Raw genomic sequence first — 17,558 nt, 5'->3', positions numbered from 1 at the left:
CCCTTTCTTGTCTAAGACATTATGTCGAAAAATCGTAAGGAGCTCTCATTCCGCCTTTATGCACATCTGCCATTACAGAGGATGAGCAAATGCTCACAAATTCGAATCAAGTTTTAACCCATTAACGACGAATGGATAGAAAAATACCCAAGAATAGAGGTATCCTAATTAAATTTGAATTCGCGTTAAATAGACGAATGAAACTTGTTTAAAACCAAAAAAAAAACTAACAAAAAATTTCTCTAAATTCTTAGGAGTAAGATTTCTGGTAATCGTGTAAATGTCGTGTTGCATTTGTTAGTTCCTATTAAAAAAAAAATTTATGACGATAAACCTATCACTTTTGAGAGTTGCGATTTTATGTCATTAAAATCAAAATTTTCTCGAAAAATGATCATAAAATTTTCTCGATAAATGGTTATAAACTATTAGGAAAACTATTAATTTTTTGTTGTAGAAACACATTTTGTTTTCTGATTTGTTTAAAAAATTTTTAAAATTAACAAGTAAAAATTTTGCTTAAAAGGTTCTTCGCCCATATAAGGCTCTAAATAATAAAAACAAGGAATTTAATCAAAATCAGACAAGGGTATCGAGGGTCAGTAGTTTAGTGCTAAGCTCAATGATAAGGGACCTCATATTTTAACCGAGTTCGAACGTAGTATCGCAATGCGACACCACTATGGGGAAAAAGTTTTTATATGGCTTCTATGCACGGTATAGTACCGCCATGATTCAAACCCAGATGTTCAGCGTCAAAAGCGGATATGCTAACCTCTGCGCTACTGTTTCTCCCTCTATACAATATCTTAAAATCCAATATCTCTCAGAGTTAGATGCACCGATTTCAACTTGGCGCATATCAATTATGGAAAGCGCCCCACCCATAACCTTTCAAACGGCCATGTTGACCATGGGTATTAAATGGAAGTTGTTTGGGAAAAAATTAAACTAACATAAAACTTAAGAAATAGGAACTCAGGAAATGTGTCGTATAAGTATAAGTATAAGTATAAGTATAAGTATAAGTATAAGTATAAGTATAAGTATAAGTATAAGTATAAGTATAAGTATAAGTATAAGTATAAGTATAAGTATAAGTATAAGTATAAGTATAAGTATAAGTATAAGTATAAGTATAAGTATAAGTATAAGTATAAGTATAAGTATAAGTATAAGTATAAGTATAAGTATAAGTATAAGTATAAGTATAAGTATAAGTATAAGTATAAGTATAAGTATAAGTATAAGTATAAGTATAAGTATAAGTATAAGTATAAGTATAAGTATAAGTATAAGTATAAGTATAAGTATAAGTATAAGTATAAGTATAAGTATAAGTATAAGTATAAGTATAAGTATAAGTATAAGTATAAGTATAAGTATAAGTATAAGTATAAGTATAAGTATAAGTATAAGTATAAGTATAAGTATAAGTATAAGTATAAGTATAAGTATAAGTATAAGTATAAGTATAAGTATAAGTATAAGTATAAGTATAAGTATAAGTATAAGTATAAGTATAAGTATAAGTATAAGTATAAGTATAAGTATAAGTATAAGTATAAGTATAAGTATAAGTATAAGTATAAGTATAAGTATAAGTATAAGTATAAGTATAAGTATAAGTATAAGTATAAGTATAAGTATAAGTATAAGTATAAGTATAAGTATAAGTATAAGTATAAGTATAAGTATAAGTATAAGTATAAGTATAAGTATAAGTATAAGTATAAGTATAAGTATAAGTATAAGTATAAGTATAAGTATAAGTATAAGTATAAGTATAAGTATAAGTATAAGTATAAGTATAAGTATAAGTATAAGTATAAGTATAAGTATAAGTATAAGTATAAGTATAAGTATAAGTATAAGTATAAGTATAAGTATAAGTATAAGTATAAGTATAAGTATAAGTATAAGTATAAGTATAAGTATAAGTATAAGTATAAGTATAAGTATAAGTATAAGTATAAGTATAAGTATAAGTATAAGTATAAGTATAAGTATAAGTATAAGTATAAGTATAAGTATAAGTATAAGTATAAGTATAAGTATAAGTATAAGTATAAGTATAAGTATAAGTATAAGTATAAGTATAAGTATAAGTATAAGTATAAGTATAAGTATAAGTATAAGTATAAGTATAAGTATAAGTATAAGTATAAGTATAAGTATAAGTATAAGTATAAGTATAAGTATAAGTATAAGTATAAGTATAAGTATAAGTATAAGTATAAGTATAAGTATAAGTATAAGTATAAGTATAAGTATAAGTATAAGTATAAGTATAAGTATAAGTATAAGTATAAGTATAAGTATAAGTATAAGTATAAGTATAAGTATAAGTATAAGTATAAGTATAAGTATAAGTATAAGTATAAGTATAAGTATAAGTATAAGTATAAGTATAAGTATAAGTATAAGTATAAGTATAAGTATAAGTATAAGTATAAGTATAAGTATAAGTATAAGTATAAGTATAAGTATAAGTATAAGTATAAGTATAAGTATAAGTATAAGTATAAGTATAAGTATAAGTATAAGTATAAGTATAAGTATAAGTATAAGTATAAGTATAAGTATAAGTATAAGTATAAGTATAAGTATAAGTATAAGTATAAGTATAAGTATAAGTATAAGTATAAGTATAAGTATAAGTATAAGTATAAGTATAAGTATAAGTATAAGTATAAGTATAAGTATAAGTATAAGTATAAGTATAAGTATAAGTATAAGTATAAGTATAAGTATAAGTATAAGTATAAGTATAAGTATAAGTATAAGTATAAGTATAAGTATAAGTATAAGTATAAGTATAAGTATAAGTATAAGTATAAGTATAAGTATAAGTATAAGTATAAGTATAAGTATAAGTATAAGTATAAGTATAAGTATAAGTATAAGTATAAGTATAAGTATAAGTATAAGTATAAGTATAAGTATAAGTATAAGTATAAGTATAAGTATAAGTATAAGTATAAGTATAAGTATAAGTATAAGTATAAGTATAAGTATAAGTATAAGTATAAGTATAAGTATAAGTATAAGTATAAGTATAAGTATAAGTATAAGTATAAGTATAAGTATAAGTATAAGTATAAGTATAAGTATAAGTATAAGTATAAGTATAAGTATAAGTATAAGTATAAGTATAAGTATAAGTATAAGTATAAGTATAAGTATAAGTATAAGTATAAGTATAAGTATAAGTATAAGTATAAGTATAAGTATAAGTATAAGTATAAGTATAAGTATAAGTATAAGTATAAGTATAAGTATAAGTATAAGTATAAGTATAAGTATAAGTATAAGTATAAGTATAAGTATAAGTATAAGTATAAGTATAAGTATAAGTATAAGTATAAGTATAAGTATAAGTATAAGTATAAGTATAAGTATAAGTATAAGTATAAGTATAAGTATAAGTATAAGTATAAGTATAAGTATAAGTATAAGTATAAGTATAAGTATAAGTATAAGTATAAGTATAAGTATAAGTATAAGTATAAGTATAAGTATAAGTATAAGTATAAGTATAAGTATAAGTATAAGTATAAGTATAAGTATAAGTATAAGTATAAGTATAAGTATAAGTATAAGTATAAGTATAAGTATAAGTATAAGTATAAGTATAAGTATAAGTATAAGTATAAGTATAAGTATAAGTATAAGTATAAGTATAAGTATAAGTATAAGTATAAGTATAAGTATAAGTATAAGTATAAGTATAAGTATAAGTATAAGTATAAGTATAAGTATAAGTATAAGTATAAGTATAAGTATAAGTATAAGTATAAGTATAAGTATAAGTATAAGTATAAGTATAAGTATAAGTATAAGTATAAGTATAAGTATAAGTATAAGTATAAGTATAAGTATAAGTATAAGTATAAGTATAAGTATAAGTATAAGTATAAGTATAAGTATAAGTATAAGTATAAGTATAAGTATAAGTATAAGTATAAGTATAAGTATAAGTATAAGTATAAGTATAAGTATAAGTATAAGTATAAGTATAAGTATAAGTATAAGTATAAGTATAAGTATAAGTATAAGTATAAGTATAAGTATAAGTATAAGTATAAGTATAAGTATAAGTATAAGTATAAGTATAAGTATAAGTATAAGTATAAGTATAAGTATAAGTATAAGTATAAGTATAAGTATAAGTATAAGTATAAGTATAAGTATAAGTATAAGTATAAGTATAAGTATAAGTATAAGTATAAGTATAAGTATAAGTATAAGTATAAGTATAAGTATAAGTATAAGTATAAGTATAAGTATAAGTATAAGTATAAGTATAAGTATAAGTATAAGTATAAGTATAAGTATAAGTATAAGTATAAGTATAAGTATAAGTATAAGTATAAGTATAAGTATAAGTATAAGTATAAGTATAAGTATAAGTATAAGTATAAGTATAAGTATAAGTATAAGTATAAGTATAAGTATAAGTATAAGTATAAGTATAAGTATAAGTATAAGTATAAGTATAAGTATAAGTATAAGTATAAGTATAAGTATAAGTATAAGTATAAGTATAAGTATAAGTATAAGTATAAGTATAAGTATAAGTATAAGTATAAGTATAAGTATAAGTATAAGTATAAGTATAAGTATAAGTATAAGTATAAGTATAAGTATAAGTATAAGTATAAGTATAAGTATAAGTATAAGTATAAGTATAAGTATAAGTATAAGTATAAGTATAAGTATAAGTATAAGTATAAGTATAAGTATAAGTATAAGTATAAGTATAAGTATAAGTATAAGTATAAGTATAAGTATAAGTATAAGTATAAGTATAAGTATAAGTATAAGTATAAGTATAAGTATAAGTATAAGTATAAGTATAAGTATAAGTATAAGTATAAGTATAAGTATAAGTATAAGTATAAGTATAAGTATAAGTATAAGTATAAGTATAAGTATAAGTATAAGTATAAGTATAAGTATAAGTATAAGTATAAGTATAAGTATAAGTATAAGTATAAGTATAAGTATAAGTATAAGTATAAGTATAACAAACTAAATATTCTTCATCCTATGGTGGTGGTCGTGTAAAAGATTAATGGATTAGTTGTAAACTTGTATCCCCTCCCCAGGGTCAATGTTTTTCATAACAAAAAAAAATAAGCTAGGATTTGTTCAACTTTAAGAAGATTTATTATTTTCATTTAAAATAAATTAACATAAATCATTTTGCTTCTCAATTTCTTTGCTTTGTTGCCTATACTTACCGTTTGCGCTTTCTTAGCCAATTTGTTTAACAAATTCTCGGGATAAACTTGATGTACACTAAACGAAGGCGAATCAACCCCCGCCTGGCGGCGTATATCCTCCCATTTTTCTTCGCCATACACTGATTTTATATATTCCGATAGATTTTCCAGCAGGAGACCGTACATGATGACGACGTACAATGATGATGATGATGATGACGGCGATGGTGTTGATGGATATGAACTGACTTTCTTGGCCTATATAGCAAAGGCTTTTGGCCTTTTTGTTCTTATTTGTCCTCGGAGCTGCTTTAATGATACGCTGAAGCTGTGAATACTACTTCCATTTACCCATAGGCAGCATCTTTGTAAGCCATAATAAAGAAAGTGGCCACATATTCATGGTAGGCTTGGGTGGGGTAGGGAGGGTGGTAAAGCGAAAGTTGATCACATAACCTCCAAAGTAGGCGGAAACAAAAGTTTTCTTTGCAACAGACGGTGGGAGGTTGTTCGGAGGCTCGGTTGAATGTGTCTTTTGACTTATATGTCCTTTAATTAATTTCCTTTTTATCGCATATCTCTCATCGCCATGAACGGGTACATTATGGTGATGTTGATGTTGTAGTAGTTGTTGTTGTTGTTGTTGCTGCTGCTGATGGTGATGATGCTGTCATCTCTAATAAATGGTGGATGCTGAAATGCTGAAAGAGTAAAGCACACAAGCAGACAAATTGGTTAGCAGGAGTTCATGGCTCAAAAAAAGGATGTCGCATGTGCCAAAGTTTCTTTCAAACAACACCAAAACAAAAAAAACTGTAATGTCGTCAATGATTGTTTAGTGTTAGTGGCGGTATTTACCCACTTTTATGTGTGCAGAGGCTGTGTGTATAACGACCCATGCGTCTGTCTGTTTGGTTATGTTTAAGTACATTTATGTGTCCTTTTCATATTTACACACCTAATTTGGTGTTTTATGTAAAACTTGCTGCTACCATTTGATCTAAATCCCTGTTCATGGTTGAATGAGTACACGGTGGCGTGTATGAATAAATATTAACCTTGTTAACATTGTATCCACATAAGCAAACACGCATACATACGAAAAAAAAAAAAGATAATTTGGAGTTATATTTGAGTTAGGCATTTCGCAAGTTTATCATTGTGGTTTTGGCGTTGAGCACAAAGATGTTGTGTTGAGCTTGAATGCCTTGGCTCAAGGACACTCAATTCTATTTACATCTTCAATTTTGGTTCTGAAGACGAAGATGCAGATAATGTGAATAAGAATTAAACTTGAAATTTATATGCGTTAGGTTCGGTTGAAGTGATAGCCACAATTTGTAGTTTACAGTGGTAGCTAATATTCCCTGCCTCCCTCTGACCGACCTAGGTTAACTGAGAGGCGGTGCAAAAGATGCTACCATAGCATATACGGCTATGGCTTAGTTTGAATAAGATAAACTCAACAAGTTCTCAGGCCGAGGGAGGTCTCACAATGTGGAGTTGGTCTTAGAATGAGGAAGGTGTCAGGCTGAGATAGGTCTCAAATTGTGGAAGGTCCAAGACTGAGGGAGGGTCATACTGAAGAATGTCTTAGACTAATGAAGTTCTCGGACCAAGGAAGGTCTCAGACTTAGGTAAGTCTCTCAGACTTACCTAAGTTTGATTCCAATCTCTGTCTTCGACTTAGTAAATTCTCAAACTGAGGAAAGCCATAGACTGGAGAAGGTCTTAGACAGGGTTAAGTCTCAGACTTTAGAACGTCTCCGACTGAGGAAGTTTTCAGACTAAGGAAGGTCTCAGACTGAGGATTGTCTCAGACGAAGGACGTTCTCAGAAAAAGGACCGTTTCAGACCGAGGCCCATCTGCATCTGAGGAAATTTCAGACTTAGCAAGGTCTCGAACTGAGGATGGTCCCGGACTAAGAAAGATTTCAGACGAGAAAGGTCTAAGACTAATGAAGGACTCAGGTTGAAAAAGTTCTCAAAAAGATTTAGGTCTCCGACTGAAGAAAGCTTCAGGAAGGTATCCGACTGAGTTAAGTCCTTGACTGTGAAATTTCTCAGACTGAGGAAGGTTTCAAATTGTGGAAGGTCCCAGACTGAGGAAGGTCTCAAACTGAGGAGGTCTCAAACTAAGGAGTTCTCAGACTGAGGAAGGTCTTAGGCAGAGAGAGTTCTCAGACAGAGGAAGGTCGCAGACTAAGAAGGTCTCAGGTTGAGAAAGGTCTCTGACTAAGAAAGGTCTTACACAGAGAAAGATCTCAGACTGAGGATTTTCTACGACAGAGGAAGCTCTCAAATTGAGGAAAATTTCAGTCTGTGGAAGTTCTCAGGCAGATGAATGTCTCAGACTGAGGAAGTTCTTACGCTGAGAAAGGTCTCAGACGGAGGAGGTCTCAGATGGGGGAAGATCTCAGACTGAGGAAGTTCTAAGAGAGAGGCGCCTCTCTATTTGAGTAAAATCTCAGACTGAGGAAGTTCTCAGTCAGAGGAAGTCTGTGACTGAGGAAGGTCTCAGACAGAGAGATGTCTCAAACAGAGGTGGTTTTAGACCGAGCAGGACTGAGGAAGGTCTCATGTTGAGGAAGGTCTCAGACGTAGAAATGTCTCAGACAGAGAAAGTTCTCAGACTAAGGAAAGTCTCAGGTTGAGGAAGGTTTCAGGCTAAGGAAGGTCGTAGCCAGAGAAAGATTTCAGATTGAGCATGATCCCAGACTGAGGAAAGTCTCAGACTGAGGAGGTCTCAGACTGAGGAAAGTCTGATGTTGAAAAATGTTTCACACAGAGGAAGGTCTCAGGCTGAGGAAGTTCTTATACAGATGGAGTTCCCAGACTGAGGAAGGTCTCAGGTTGAGGAAGATCTCAGAGTATGGAAGGTCTTACCCAGGGGAAGATCTCGGATTGAGGAAAGTCTCATACTGACGAAGGTCTCAGAGTGAGGTAGGTGTCAGACTGAGGAAGATCTCAGAGATAGGGAGGTTTCAAACTGAGGTACGTCTTAGACTGAGGTTGGTCTTAGACAGAGGAAGGTCTCGGATTGACGACAGGAATGTTTTAGACTGAAAACCCGTCTAAGCCAGAAGAAAATCTTAGATGAAGAAAGTCTTAATTAGAGGAAGGCCTAAGTTCGTGGAAGTTTTCAAGTTGAGAAAGATCTCAGACTGAGAAAGTTCTCGGACTGAGGAAGGTCTCAGTCTGAGGAAGATGTCAGACTGGGGAAGGTCTCAGACTGGGGAAGGTCTCAGACTGAGGAAGGTCTCAGAATGAGAAAGGCCTCGGAAAGAAGAAGTTGTCAGACTAAGGAAGATTTCAGAGTGAGGAATGTTTCAGACTGAGGCAGGTCTTCGACTGAGGTTGGTCTAAGACTAAGGTAGGTCTCGGACTGTGGAAGGCCTTAGACTAAAGAAGTAATGTCTCAGACTAAGGAGGTAATGTCTCAGACTAATGAAGTAATGTCTTAGACTGAGGGGTTCAGATTAAAGTAGGAAGATCTTAGGCTATGGATTAAAAGTCTCAAATTAAGAATGCACTTACACTGAGAAAGCTCATGTACGTTCTTCTGTAGGTCTTAAACTGAGAAAGATTTTGGACTTAGCAAGGATTTAGTTAGGGAAGATGGGGCATCGCATATCTTCTAGTTGTTACAATATGAGTATGAGCTGAAAGGTAGTTGGGAGCAGAGTATGAATCTGATATCAAAATTTAGTTCCAACAGTCTGGAATGGGCTGCCCCACTGTCAAGAATCAATTAAAAATCTAAAGGGGATATGTAAAGCCACAAGGGCTATATGGTACCCTAATAAAAGTTCTATGGGAGTATAGTACGGATTTGATATCTAAATGTGGGACAAGTGTCTGGGGAGCGTTCACATAAATAAATCTCAAACGGGCATGTAGAAACAAAATAAGGCTGCAATTAGAAGTCTATCGTAGTAGAGTACAAATTAAAACTTGGTGTTAATTTGATAAAGGAAATGATTTTGTAGAGTAGCCCACATTTTTCTCAAGCTCTGGGCAACAGCTTACAAATATGTGTTTAAAAATCACTCTATTTAAAAAAATACTAAAATTTGATGAACTTTCAATGAAATTCTCTCTTTAAACAGATTAAAATCCATAATTGATTTAAATACTCCAACATTATATTCATTTAGCAGCATTTTGTTGGGTTTCCATGACAACGCACTTAAATGCTGTCATTTAATAGCCAATTATTTTTCAACATAATTTATTCTTTTTTCTTCTTCTCCGAATGCCTTCACATCCTGTAGCTTTGTCTGTCCTTTTTTTTGTCTTCTATTTTTCCAGTCACAATTGTCGTAGTACTTATGGCACGTGACCATGACAATGTGCGAATGCTGCCTCTGTTGTTGGTGTGTTGTTCAAATGGTGTGGACACTTTCGGGGTGATATACGTTGGCCAGTAGTACGATTTACAGGGAGGGGTGACATGTTGGAAAATTATGTGTAATTCGTAAAACATGCTCTCTTTAAAATAACATGGTAATTGAACAAAATTTTATTGAAGACAAAAGGATAGTTGCTAAGCCATTGAGAGCAGAAACGATCTAAGCCGTAAAACATAAAAAAGTGATTATATGTAAATGAGTATTGTGGTTTGAAGACAAAAAGGATGGTTGCTAAGCCGTTGAGAGCAGAAACGATCTTAGTCATAAAACATAAAAAGTGGTTATATGTAAATGAGTATTGTGGTTTGAAGACAAAAAGGATGTTTGCATAGACGTTGAGAGCAGAAACGATTTTAGTCATAAAAAATAAAAAAAGTGAATATAAGTATATGAGTATTGTGGATTGAAGACAAAAAAGATGGTTGCTAAGCCGTTGAGAGCAAAAACGATCTTAGCCATAAAACATAAAAAACATGTGTATATGAGTATTGAAACTGGTAAAGGGGTAAACCCGCAGAAAATTGGTCTCGAAAGTGGTTGTCAATTCTTGCTCTACGCCCCCAATACCTTTCATTTACCCTCCGCATTGACTTGGTAGGTAAATATGCCCAATTTAGGGGTATTTAGGGGATTAGGGTGGTCTCCCAACCACTAAGCCCGGAAAATATATCAGCAACGTGCTCTATTCTCATATATTTGAACCCCATATTGCCATTGGCCTCAAAATTGGATGTAAAATTCGTTTTCTAATCTCATTTAAACCCCTATTACAAAAGTCAGCAAATATGTCCGGTTTGGGATATTGGCCCCAAAAACTATATTATATTTAGTTCCACTATCTTTAAGGCCCAAACGTCCTATTTGGGGTTTGTTATGGTGGTGGGTCGTCCCCAAGAGAGTTGGTCCCGAATGTTGATAGCAGATACGTGGTCTACTCCCAAATATCTTTAATTTGAGTCCCATATTTCCATAGTCGGCAAACATGACCGGCTTTGGGGGTGTTTTGAGGGATGGGCGGCCACTCAGTGAGTTGGCCTTAAACATATATATCGGATTCGTGTTCTACTCTAAAAACCCTCTTATGTGAGCCTCATATTGCAATAGTCAGCAAATACTTCCTATTTGGGTGGTGTTTTGGGTTTGGGGCGGTCCCATAGACACTTTTCCCGAATATTGATATCAGATTCGTGCTTTGCTCCCAAAGACCTTTCATTTGAGCCCCATATTGCTATGGTCGTAAATTTGTCCCCTTTGGGGGATGTTTTTGGTGAGTGGCGGCCCCGCAAACACTTGATCCCATATTTGGATATCGTATTCTACATTTAAATACCTTTTATTTAAGCCCCATATTCCCATGGCCAGTAAATAATCCAGTTTGGGGGGTGTTTTGGGGAAGGGGTGGACCCCCAAAAACGTGGTCCCACATTTGGATATCAGATTCGTATTCTACTCGCAAAAACCTTTCATTTGAGTCCCATATTGCCATGGTCGGTAAATATGTCTGATTTAGGGGTGTTTTGGGGCTTGGAGTGGTCCCCCTAGCACTTGGTCAGATAATTGGATATCAGACTCGTTTTCTTATCCCAAATACCTTTCATTTGAGTCCCATATTGTCGTGATTGGTCCAAAAATATATGTTTGGTGGGTTTTAGGGTGGGGCAGCCCCCCTAGGTACCCCATCCAAAATTTGGATACAAAATTTTTATTTTTAGGGTACTATATGAGAGCGCACAAAATTTCGCTTAAATCGCACCACCCATCTCGGAGATCTGGCGTTTCTGAAAATTAGAGTAAGGGGGAGGGTCCGCCCCCTTCAGATATCAAAAAATGTAGTACCCTATTTTCACCACGGGGTCATTATGCACCATCTGTGAAAATTTCAAGAAAATCGGTTCAGCCGTTTCTGAGTCTATAAGGAATACACAAACAAACAAACAAAACTACACACAAACACAAATTAATTTTTATATCCTCCACCATAGGATGGGGGGTATACTAATTTCGTCATTCTGTTTGTAACTACTCGAAATATTCGTCTGAGACCCCATAAAGTATATATATTCTTGATCGTCGCGACATTTTATGTCTATCTAGCCATGTCCATCCGTCCGTCCATCTGTCTGTCGAAACCACGCTAACTTCCGAAGGAGTAAAGCTAGCCGCTTGAAATTTTGCACGAATACTTCTTATTAGTGTAGATCGGTTGGTATTGTAAATGGGCCATATCGGTCCATGTTTTGATATAGCTGCCACATAAACCGATCTTGGGTCTTGACTTCTTGAGCCTCTAGAGTGCGCAATTCTTATCCGATTGTGATGAAATTTTGCACGACGTGTTTTGTTATGATATCCAAGTATGGATCAAATCGGTCCATAACCTGATATAGCTGCCATATAAACCGATCTTGGGTCTTGACTTCTTGAGCCTCTAGAGTGCGCAATTATTATCCGATTGGAATGAAATTTTGCATGAAGTATTTTGTTATGATATCCAACAACTGTGCCAAGTATGGTTCAAATCGGTCCATAACCTGATATAGCTGTCATATAAACCGATCTTGGGTCTTGACTTCTTGAGCCTCTAGAGCGCGCAATTCTTATCCGATTGGAATGAAATTTTGCATGACATTTTTTGTTATGATATCCAACAACTGTGCCAAGTATGGTTTAAATCGATCCATAACCTGATATAGCTGCCATATAAACCGATCTTGGGTCTTGACTTCTTGAGCTTCTAGAGGGCGCAATTCCTATCCGATTGGAATGAAATTTTGCACGTAGTATTTTGTTATGATATCCAACAACTGTGCCAAGTATGGTTCAAATCGGTTCATAACCTGATATAGCTGTCATATAAACCGATCTGGGATCTTGACTTCTTGAGCCTCTAGAGGTCGCAATTATTATCCGATTTGCCTGAAATTTTGTGCGACGGATTCTCTCATGATCATCAACATACGTGTTTATTATGGTCTGAATCGGTCTATAGCCCGATATAGCTCCCATATAAATCGATCTCTCTATTTTACTTCTTGCACACCCAAAGGGCGCAATTCTTATTCGAATTGACTGGCATTTTACACAGGTTTCCAACATATAATTTAATTGTGGTCCAAACCGGACCATATCTTGATATCGCTCTAATAGCAGAGCAAATCTTTTCTTATATCCTGTTTTGCCTAAGAAGAGATGCCGGGAATAGAACTCGACAAATGCGAACCATGGTGGAGGGTATATAAGATTCGGCCCGACCGAACTTAGTACGCTTTTATTATTTTTATAAGAATATAATATTTTACATAAATGTTCTATTGTATTTTGAAACATTTTATACTTATTTTAAACATTTTATACTGAAAATCTACGGCTTTGTATCTTCATAGCCTTTGATTTTCAGTCCCACTTCTTTATGGCTAAGTATGTATTGCCCAAGTTCTTTAAATTTGCCATATGGGTACAGGCCACACGAATATCACAAATTTCCTAGGTGTTTCTGCGAATTAAATCCTTCGTATAGCATCTTCTATCTTGCCATCTGAAGGTCAATACTGTTCTGTGCTTCCGACATAATTGCTCGTAAATTACTTTTATTTCCTTTACTTGGTTTTGTCATATGGCTGGAAAAAGACACCTACTGGCCATGACAATATAAATTTTACACATTTCGTTGCGAGGGATTCTTTTCATAAATAAATAAGACACATTCGTATCCATAATAACATACCAAACACGTGTGTTTGTATATATGTTCGTGATTTTGTGCGAAATATGTAGGTATCTGAATGGAAGCATAAAATATTATATTTGGTAAGTTGGTAGGGCATTATGCAAGTGACATAACTAACAAAAAAGAAGGGCCGGGTCGAATCTTGGGAACCCACCACCATGGATTATGTTAAAACTTTACAAAATGAAGTTAGTGAAGAACATACGTGTAATTTACATACGAAATTTCCGGCCGAGCCGAATCTTATATACCCTCCACCATGGATCGCATATTTCAAGTTATTCACATGGTATCACTTTTTAGGCAAACAAAAGATTATGGATAAGAACTACTATGCCATGGGAGCTATATCAGGTCTTTAATCTGATTCGGGCCAGCCAATTGGACAAGAGTTCGTTTTATATGGGAGCTTTTTCAGGTTATTGACCGATTCAGACCATATTTGGCATGTATTTTGAAGATCATAAAGGAAGGTTGTACAAAATTTCTGCCAAATCAGACAAGAACTGGGCCCTCATAAAATAAAATTGGGTGATTTTATTACCATATTTAGCCCACATATTTGAGTACATAGAAAAAATTAGTGTGCAAAATTTCATCCACATCGGATAAGAACGACACCCTCTAGAGGTTCAGGAAGTGTAATCCGGAGACCGGATAAGAAATATGCCCTCTAGAGGTCAGATCGATTTGCCATACATCGATCTTTCGATTTAAGGTAGTTTGCTATCCGATTTCCTAAAATTTGGCACAGTGAGTTATATTTGGGCCGTGCTAAGCAGAGAACTGCAGTGTATTCTGATTTTATTTTTGGTATTTTTCTGATTTTCGCTGTACTCATAAAAATGCGGTGTAAGTATCTATCGCCATCACAATTGATGCGGTGTTTTACTCAGCACACTAATATGAGTATCAATAGCATGAATACTTGTATATTTATTGTCCATTAGTTGTCTTTGCCCATTGCGGTGTTATGAGTGAATGCAAGAGGAGAATGAAAACACCGCAAACACGGCATCATTAAAATTAATATTGCTTACATTTAATTTCGTTTGTAATTACTAACCATTGTCCTTTCTTGGAATGTTTTTAAATTTTATGTTTTATGTGGCTTCCGGGGGCTCAAAAAGTCAAATCGGGAGAAATCGGTTTATTTGTCATTAGAGAACGCTATGAGCAAAATTTAAGCCAAATCGGACAAAAATTGTGTTTTAAAAGGACTCAAGAAGTCAAATCGGGAGATGGGTTTATGTAGGAGCTATATCAGGTTATAGACCGATTTGGACCGTACGTGGCACAGCTGTTGAAAGTCTTAACGGAACACTATGTGCACAATTTCAGCCCAATCGAACAAAAATTGTGGCTTCCAGGGGCTCAAAAAATCAAATCGGGAGATCGGTTTATATGAAAACTATATCAGGAAGCAATAGAGGCCACCGTTGCGCAGAGGTTTGCATGTCCGCCTATGACGCTGAACGCCTGGGTTCGAATTCTGGCGATACCATAAAAAAAATTGTCGGCGGTGGTTTTCCTCTCCTAATGCTGGCAACAGCATTAAGCTATAAAAATGAGGCCCCTTAGCATTGAGCATAAACTTGAATCGGACTGCACTCATTGATGTGTGAGAAGTTTTCCCCTGTTCCTTGGTGGAATGTTCATGGGCAGAATTTGCATTTGCATATAAGGTATAGACCGATTTAAACCGCGCTTGGCACAATTTAAGCCAAATGGGATACAAATTGTGGCTTAAGATAGTACAATAAGTCAAATCGGGAAATCGGTTTATATGGGAGCTATATTTAAATCTGAACCGATATGGTCCATATGCAATCTCCAACGACCTACATCAATATTAGCTATCTGTGCAAATTTCAAGAGGCTAGGTTTACGCGTTCGACCGCTATCGTGATTTCGACAGACGGACGGACATGGCTAGATCGACTCAGAATGTCGAGATGTGTTACAAACGGAATGCACCATTTAGGTTGCCCTAAAAGTAATTGCGGATTTTTCATATAGTCGGCGTTGACAAATTTTTTCACAGCTTGTGACTCTGTAATTGCATTCTTTCTTCTGTCAGTTATCAGCTGTTACTTTTAGCTTGCTTTAGAAAAAAGTGTAAAAAAAGTATAATTGATTATTCTAAGTTTTATTAAAAATGCATTTACTTTCTTTTAAAAAATCCGCAATTACTTTTTGGGCAACCCATAGCTCCCATATAAACCGATTTGCCGATTTGACCACTTGAGCTACTAGAGGGCGCAATTCCTATTCGATTTGGCTGAAATTTGGCACATAATGTTTGGTTTTGATTTTCAACAGCCATGCCAAGTATGGTCCAAATTATATAATAATCTGATAAAGCTCCTACCTAAACAGATCTCTCGATTTGAATTAACCTTCTAGAGACCATAATTATTATCCGATTTGGCTGAAATTTTGCACGGGATATTTTATCTGACTTCCACTCACTGAGCCCAGTATGGCCCAAATCGGTTCACTATACCATATAAACCGATCTCCCGATTTGATTGCTTTAGCTTCTGGAGGGCACAATACTTATCCGATTTGGCTAATATCTGTCCGAAGTCCAAATCGGTTCATAACCTGATATAGCTGTCATATAAACCTTTTTCCCGACTAGACTTCTTGAGCCTCTAGAGGGCGCAATTATTATACGATTCGGCTGAAATATCTCATGTGATGTTTTGTTTCGATTTTCAACAGCTGTGCCAAGTATGGTCCAATTTGGCCAAGTATGGTTCAAATTGGATTATAACCTGAAATAGCTCCCACCTAAACCGATCTCTCGATTTGACTTTTTGAGCCTCTAGGGGGCGCAATTATTATTTGATTTGGTTGCAATTTAGCATGTGATATTTTTTCTGACTTCTAATCACTGTGCCTAGTATGACCCAAATTGGTCTGTTATATGATATAGCTGCCATATAAATCAATCTCCCGTTTTGACTTCTTGAGCCTCCAGAGGGCGCAAGTATAATCCGATTTGGCTGATATTTTGGTATAATTTAAAACAACTGTTCCAAGTATGGTCTAAATCGGTTCTTTACCTGATATAGCTCCCATATAAACCGATCTCCCGATTTGACTTGTTGAGCCCATGGAAGCCAAAATTTTTGTCCGATTGGGCTGAAAGTTTGCACATAGTGTTCTGTTATGACTTTCAACAACTGTGCCAAGTACGGTTCAAATCTATGGTGGTGGGTTCCCAAGATTCGGCCTGCCGTACTTAATACGCTTTTACCTGTTTATAAATTAAAAATATTCCCAAAATTTGAAATATTTTTGTATTTAGTTAATGACGACTTTCTTAAGAGTAACTATTCAAAATTTTGCTTTACATTAGATTTGGATATATTTATTTGTTATATTTTTCCCACATATGTTACATAAGTTCATTTGCAATTTACTTTCCCTCCACTGACCGTTTATTTTATATAGGCTTGTTGGCAATTTTCTTTTTCAATTTCATGATTCTGTTGGTGTTTTTTTTTTACACTGAAACAAAAAAAACAAGCCATCACACTCACATAACATACAAAGCACCAATGTATGGAAGAGCAGCTTCCTCGAAGTGCGAGTTGGATTCAAAGTTTTTTCCACTTTTTTTTTCTTTGTGAGAAAAGCACAATTTTTTCTTTTCAATTTTTTTTTGAGTATTTTTATGCTGGTGACAGTTTTTGTTGTTTTTTCTTTCAGTGGTTTGGAATTAATTTGAAACTGCCATGTTGTTGTTGTTGCTGTGGCATTTTATCTTAACACTTTGAAGGGCTTTTTTTTTGGTGGTGTTGAGGCCTTTCAAGGCCATTCTTCATTCACACACACTATTGGGGAAAGGCAAGAGGAGTGAATGTTGCAGCGTTTATGAAGGTATTTTTCTGTCTGCGTCTCATGGGCCAAATTAAAATTTGCTTCTTCACTAAATGGACCAAAATTATGTAAGTTGTGAATTTTCAATTTTCAAAAATTGTTGGTGAAGAGAAATGACAAGGGACAGATAGGCAGACAGACAGACAGACTTATACTCGTAGTTAAGCATTGGCATATGTAGGTATGACCTTGACACACTTGGCTGTTTTTATGTTTGACACTTAATTGGAGAATGTGAGGGGAATTGCTACACATATCACTTTGGGGTGGGAAATGTTTTTTTCTTATTTTTATATTATA

At 33.6% G+C, this 17,558-nt stretch overlaps 1 protein-coding gene across 3 annotated transcripts in view; it reads right to left on the bottom strand.

The window, feature by feature from the left end:
• The window catches only part of LOC106090734 (soluble guanylate cyclase 88E), a 125,092-nt gene that overhangs the window by 11,577 nt on the left and 95,957 nt on the right, over positions 1-17,558 (bottom strand). For all 3 annotated transcript variants that reach the window (XM_013257045.2, XM_059362842.1, XM_013257021.2), the window contains exon 3: positions 5,247-5,929. In XM_013257045.2, coding sequence (XP_013112499.2) covers positions 5,247-5,414 — 168 coding nt within the window. In that variant the 5' untranslated portion in view covers positions 5,415-5,929. The remainder of the gene's footprint in view (positions 1-5,246; positions 5,930-17,558) is intronic.

Source organism: Stomoxys calcitrans, chromosome 2 (assembly GCF_963082655.1).
Source record: "Stomoxys calcitrans chromosome 2, idStoCalc2.1, whole genome shotgun sequence".
Classification (NCBI taxonomy): Eukaryota; Metazoa; Arthropoda; class Insecta; order Diptera; family Muscidae; genus Stomoxys; species Stomoxys calcitrans.
Note: the sequence above shows the minus strand (reverse complement) of the source record. Positions and strands in the feature narration are given on the sequence as shown.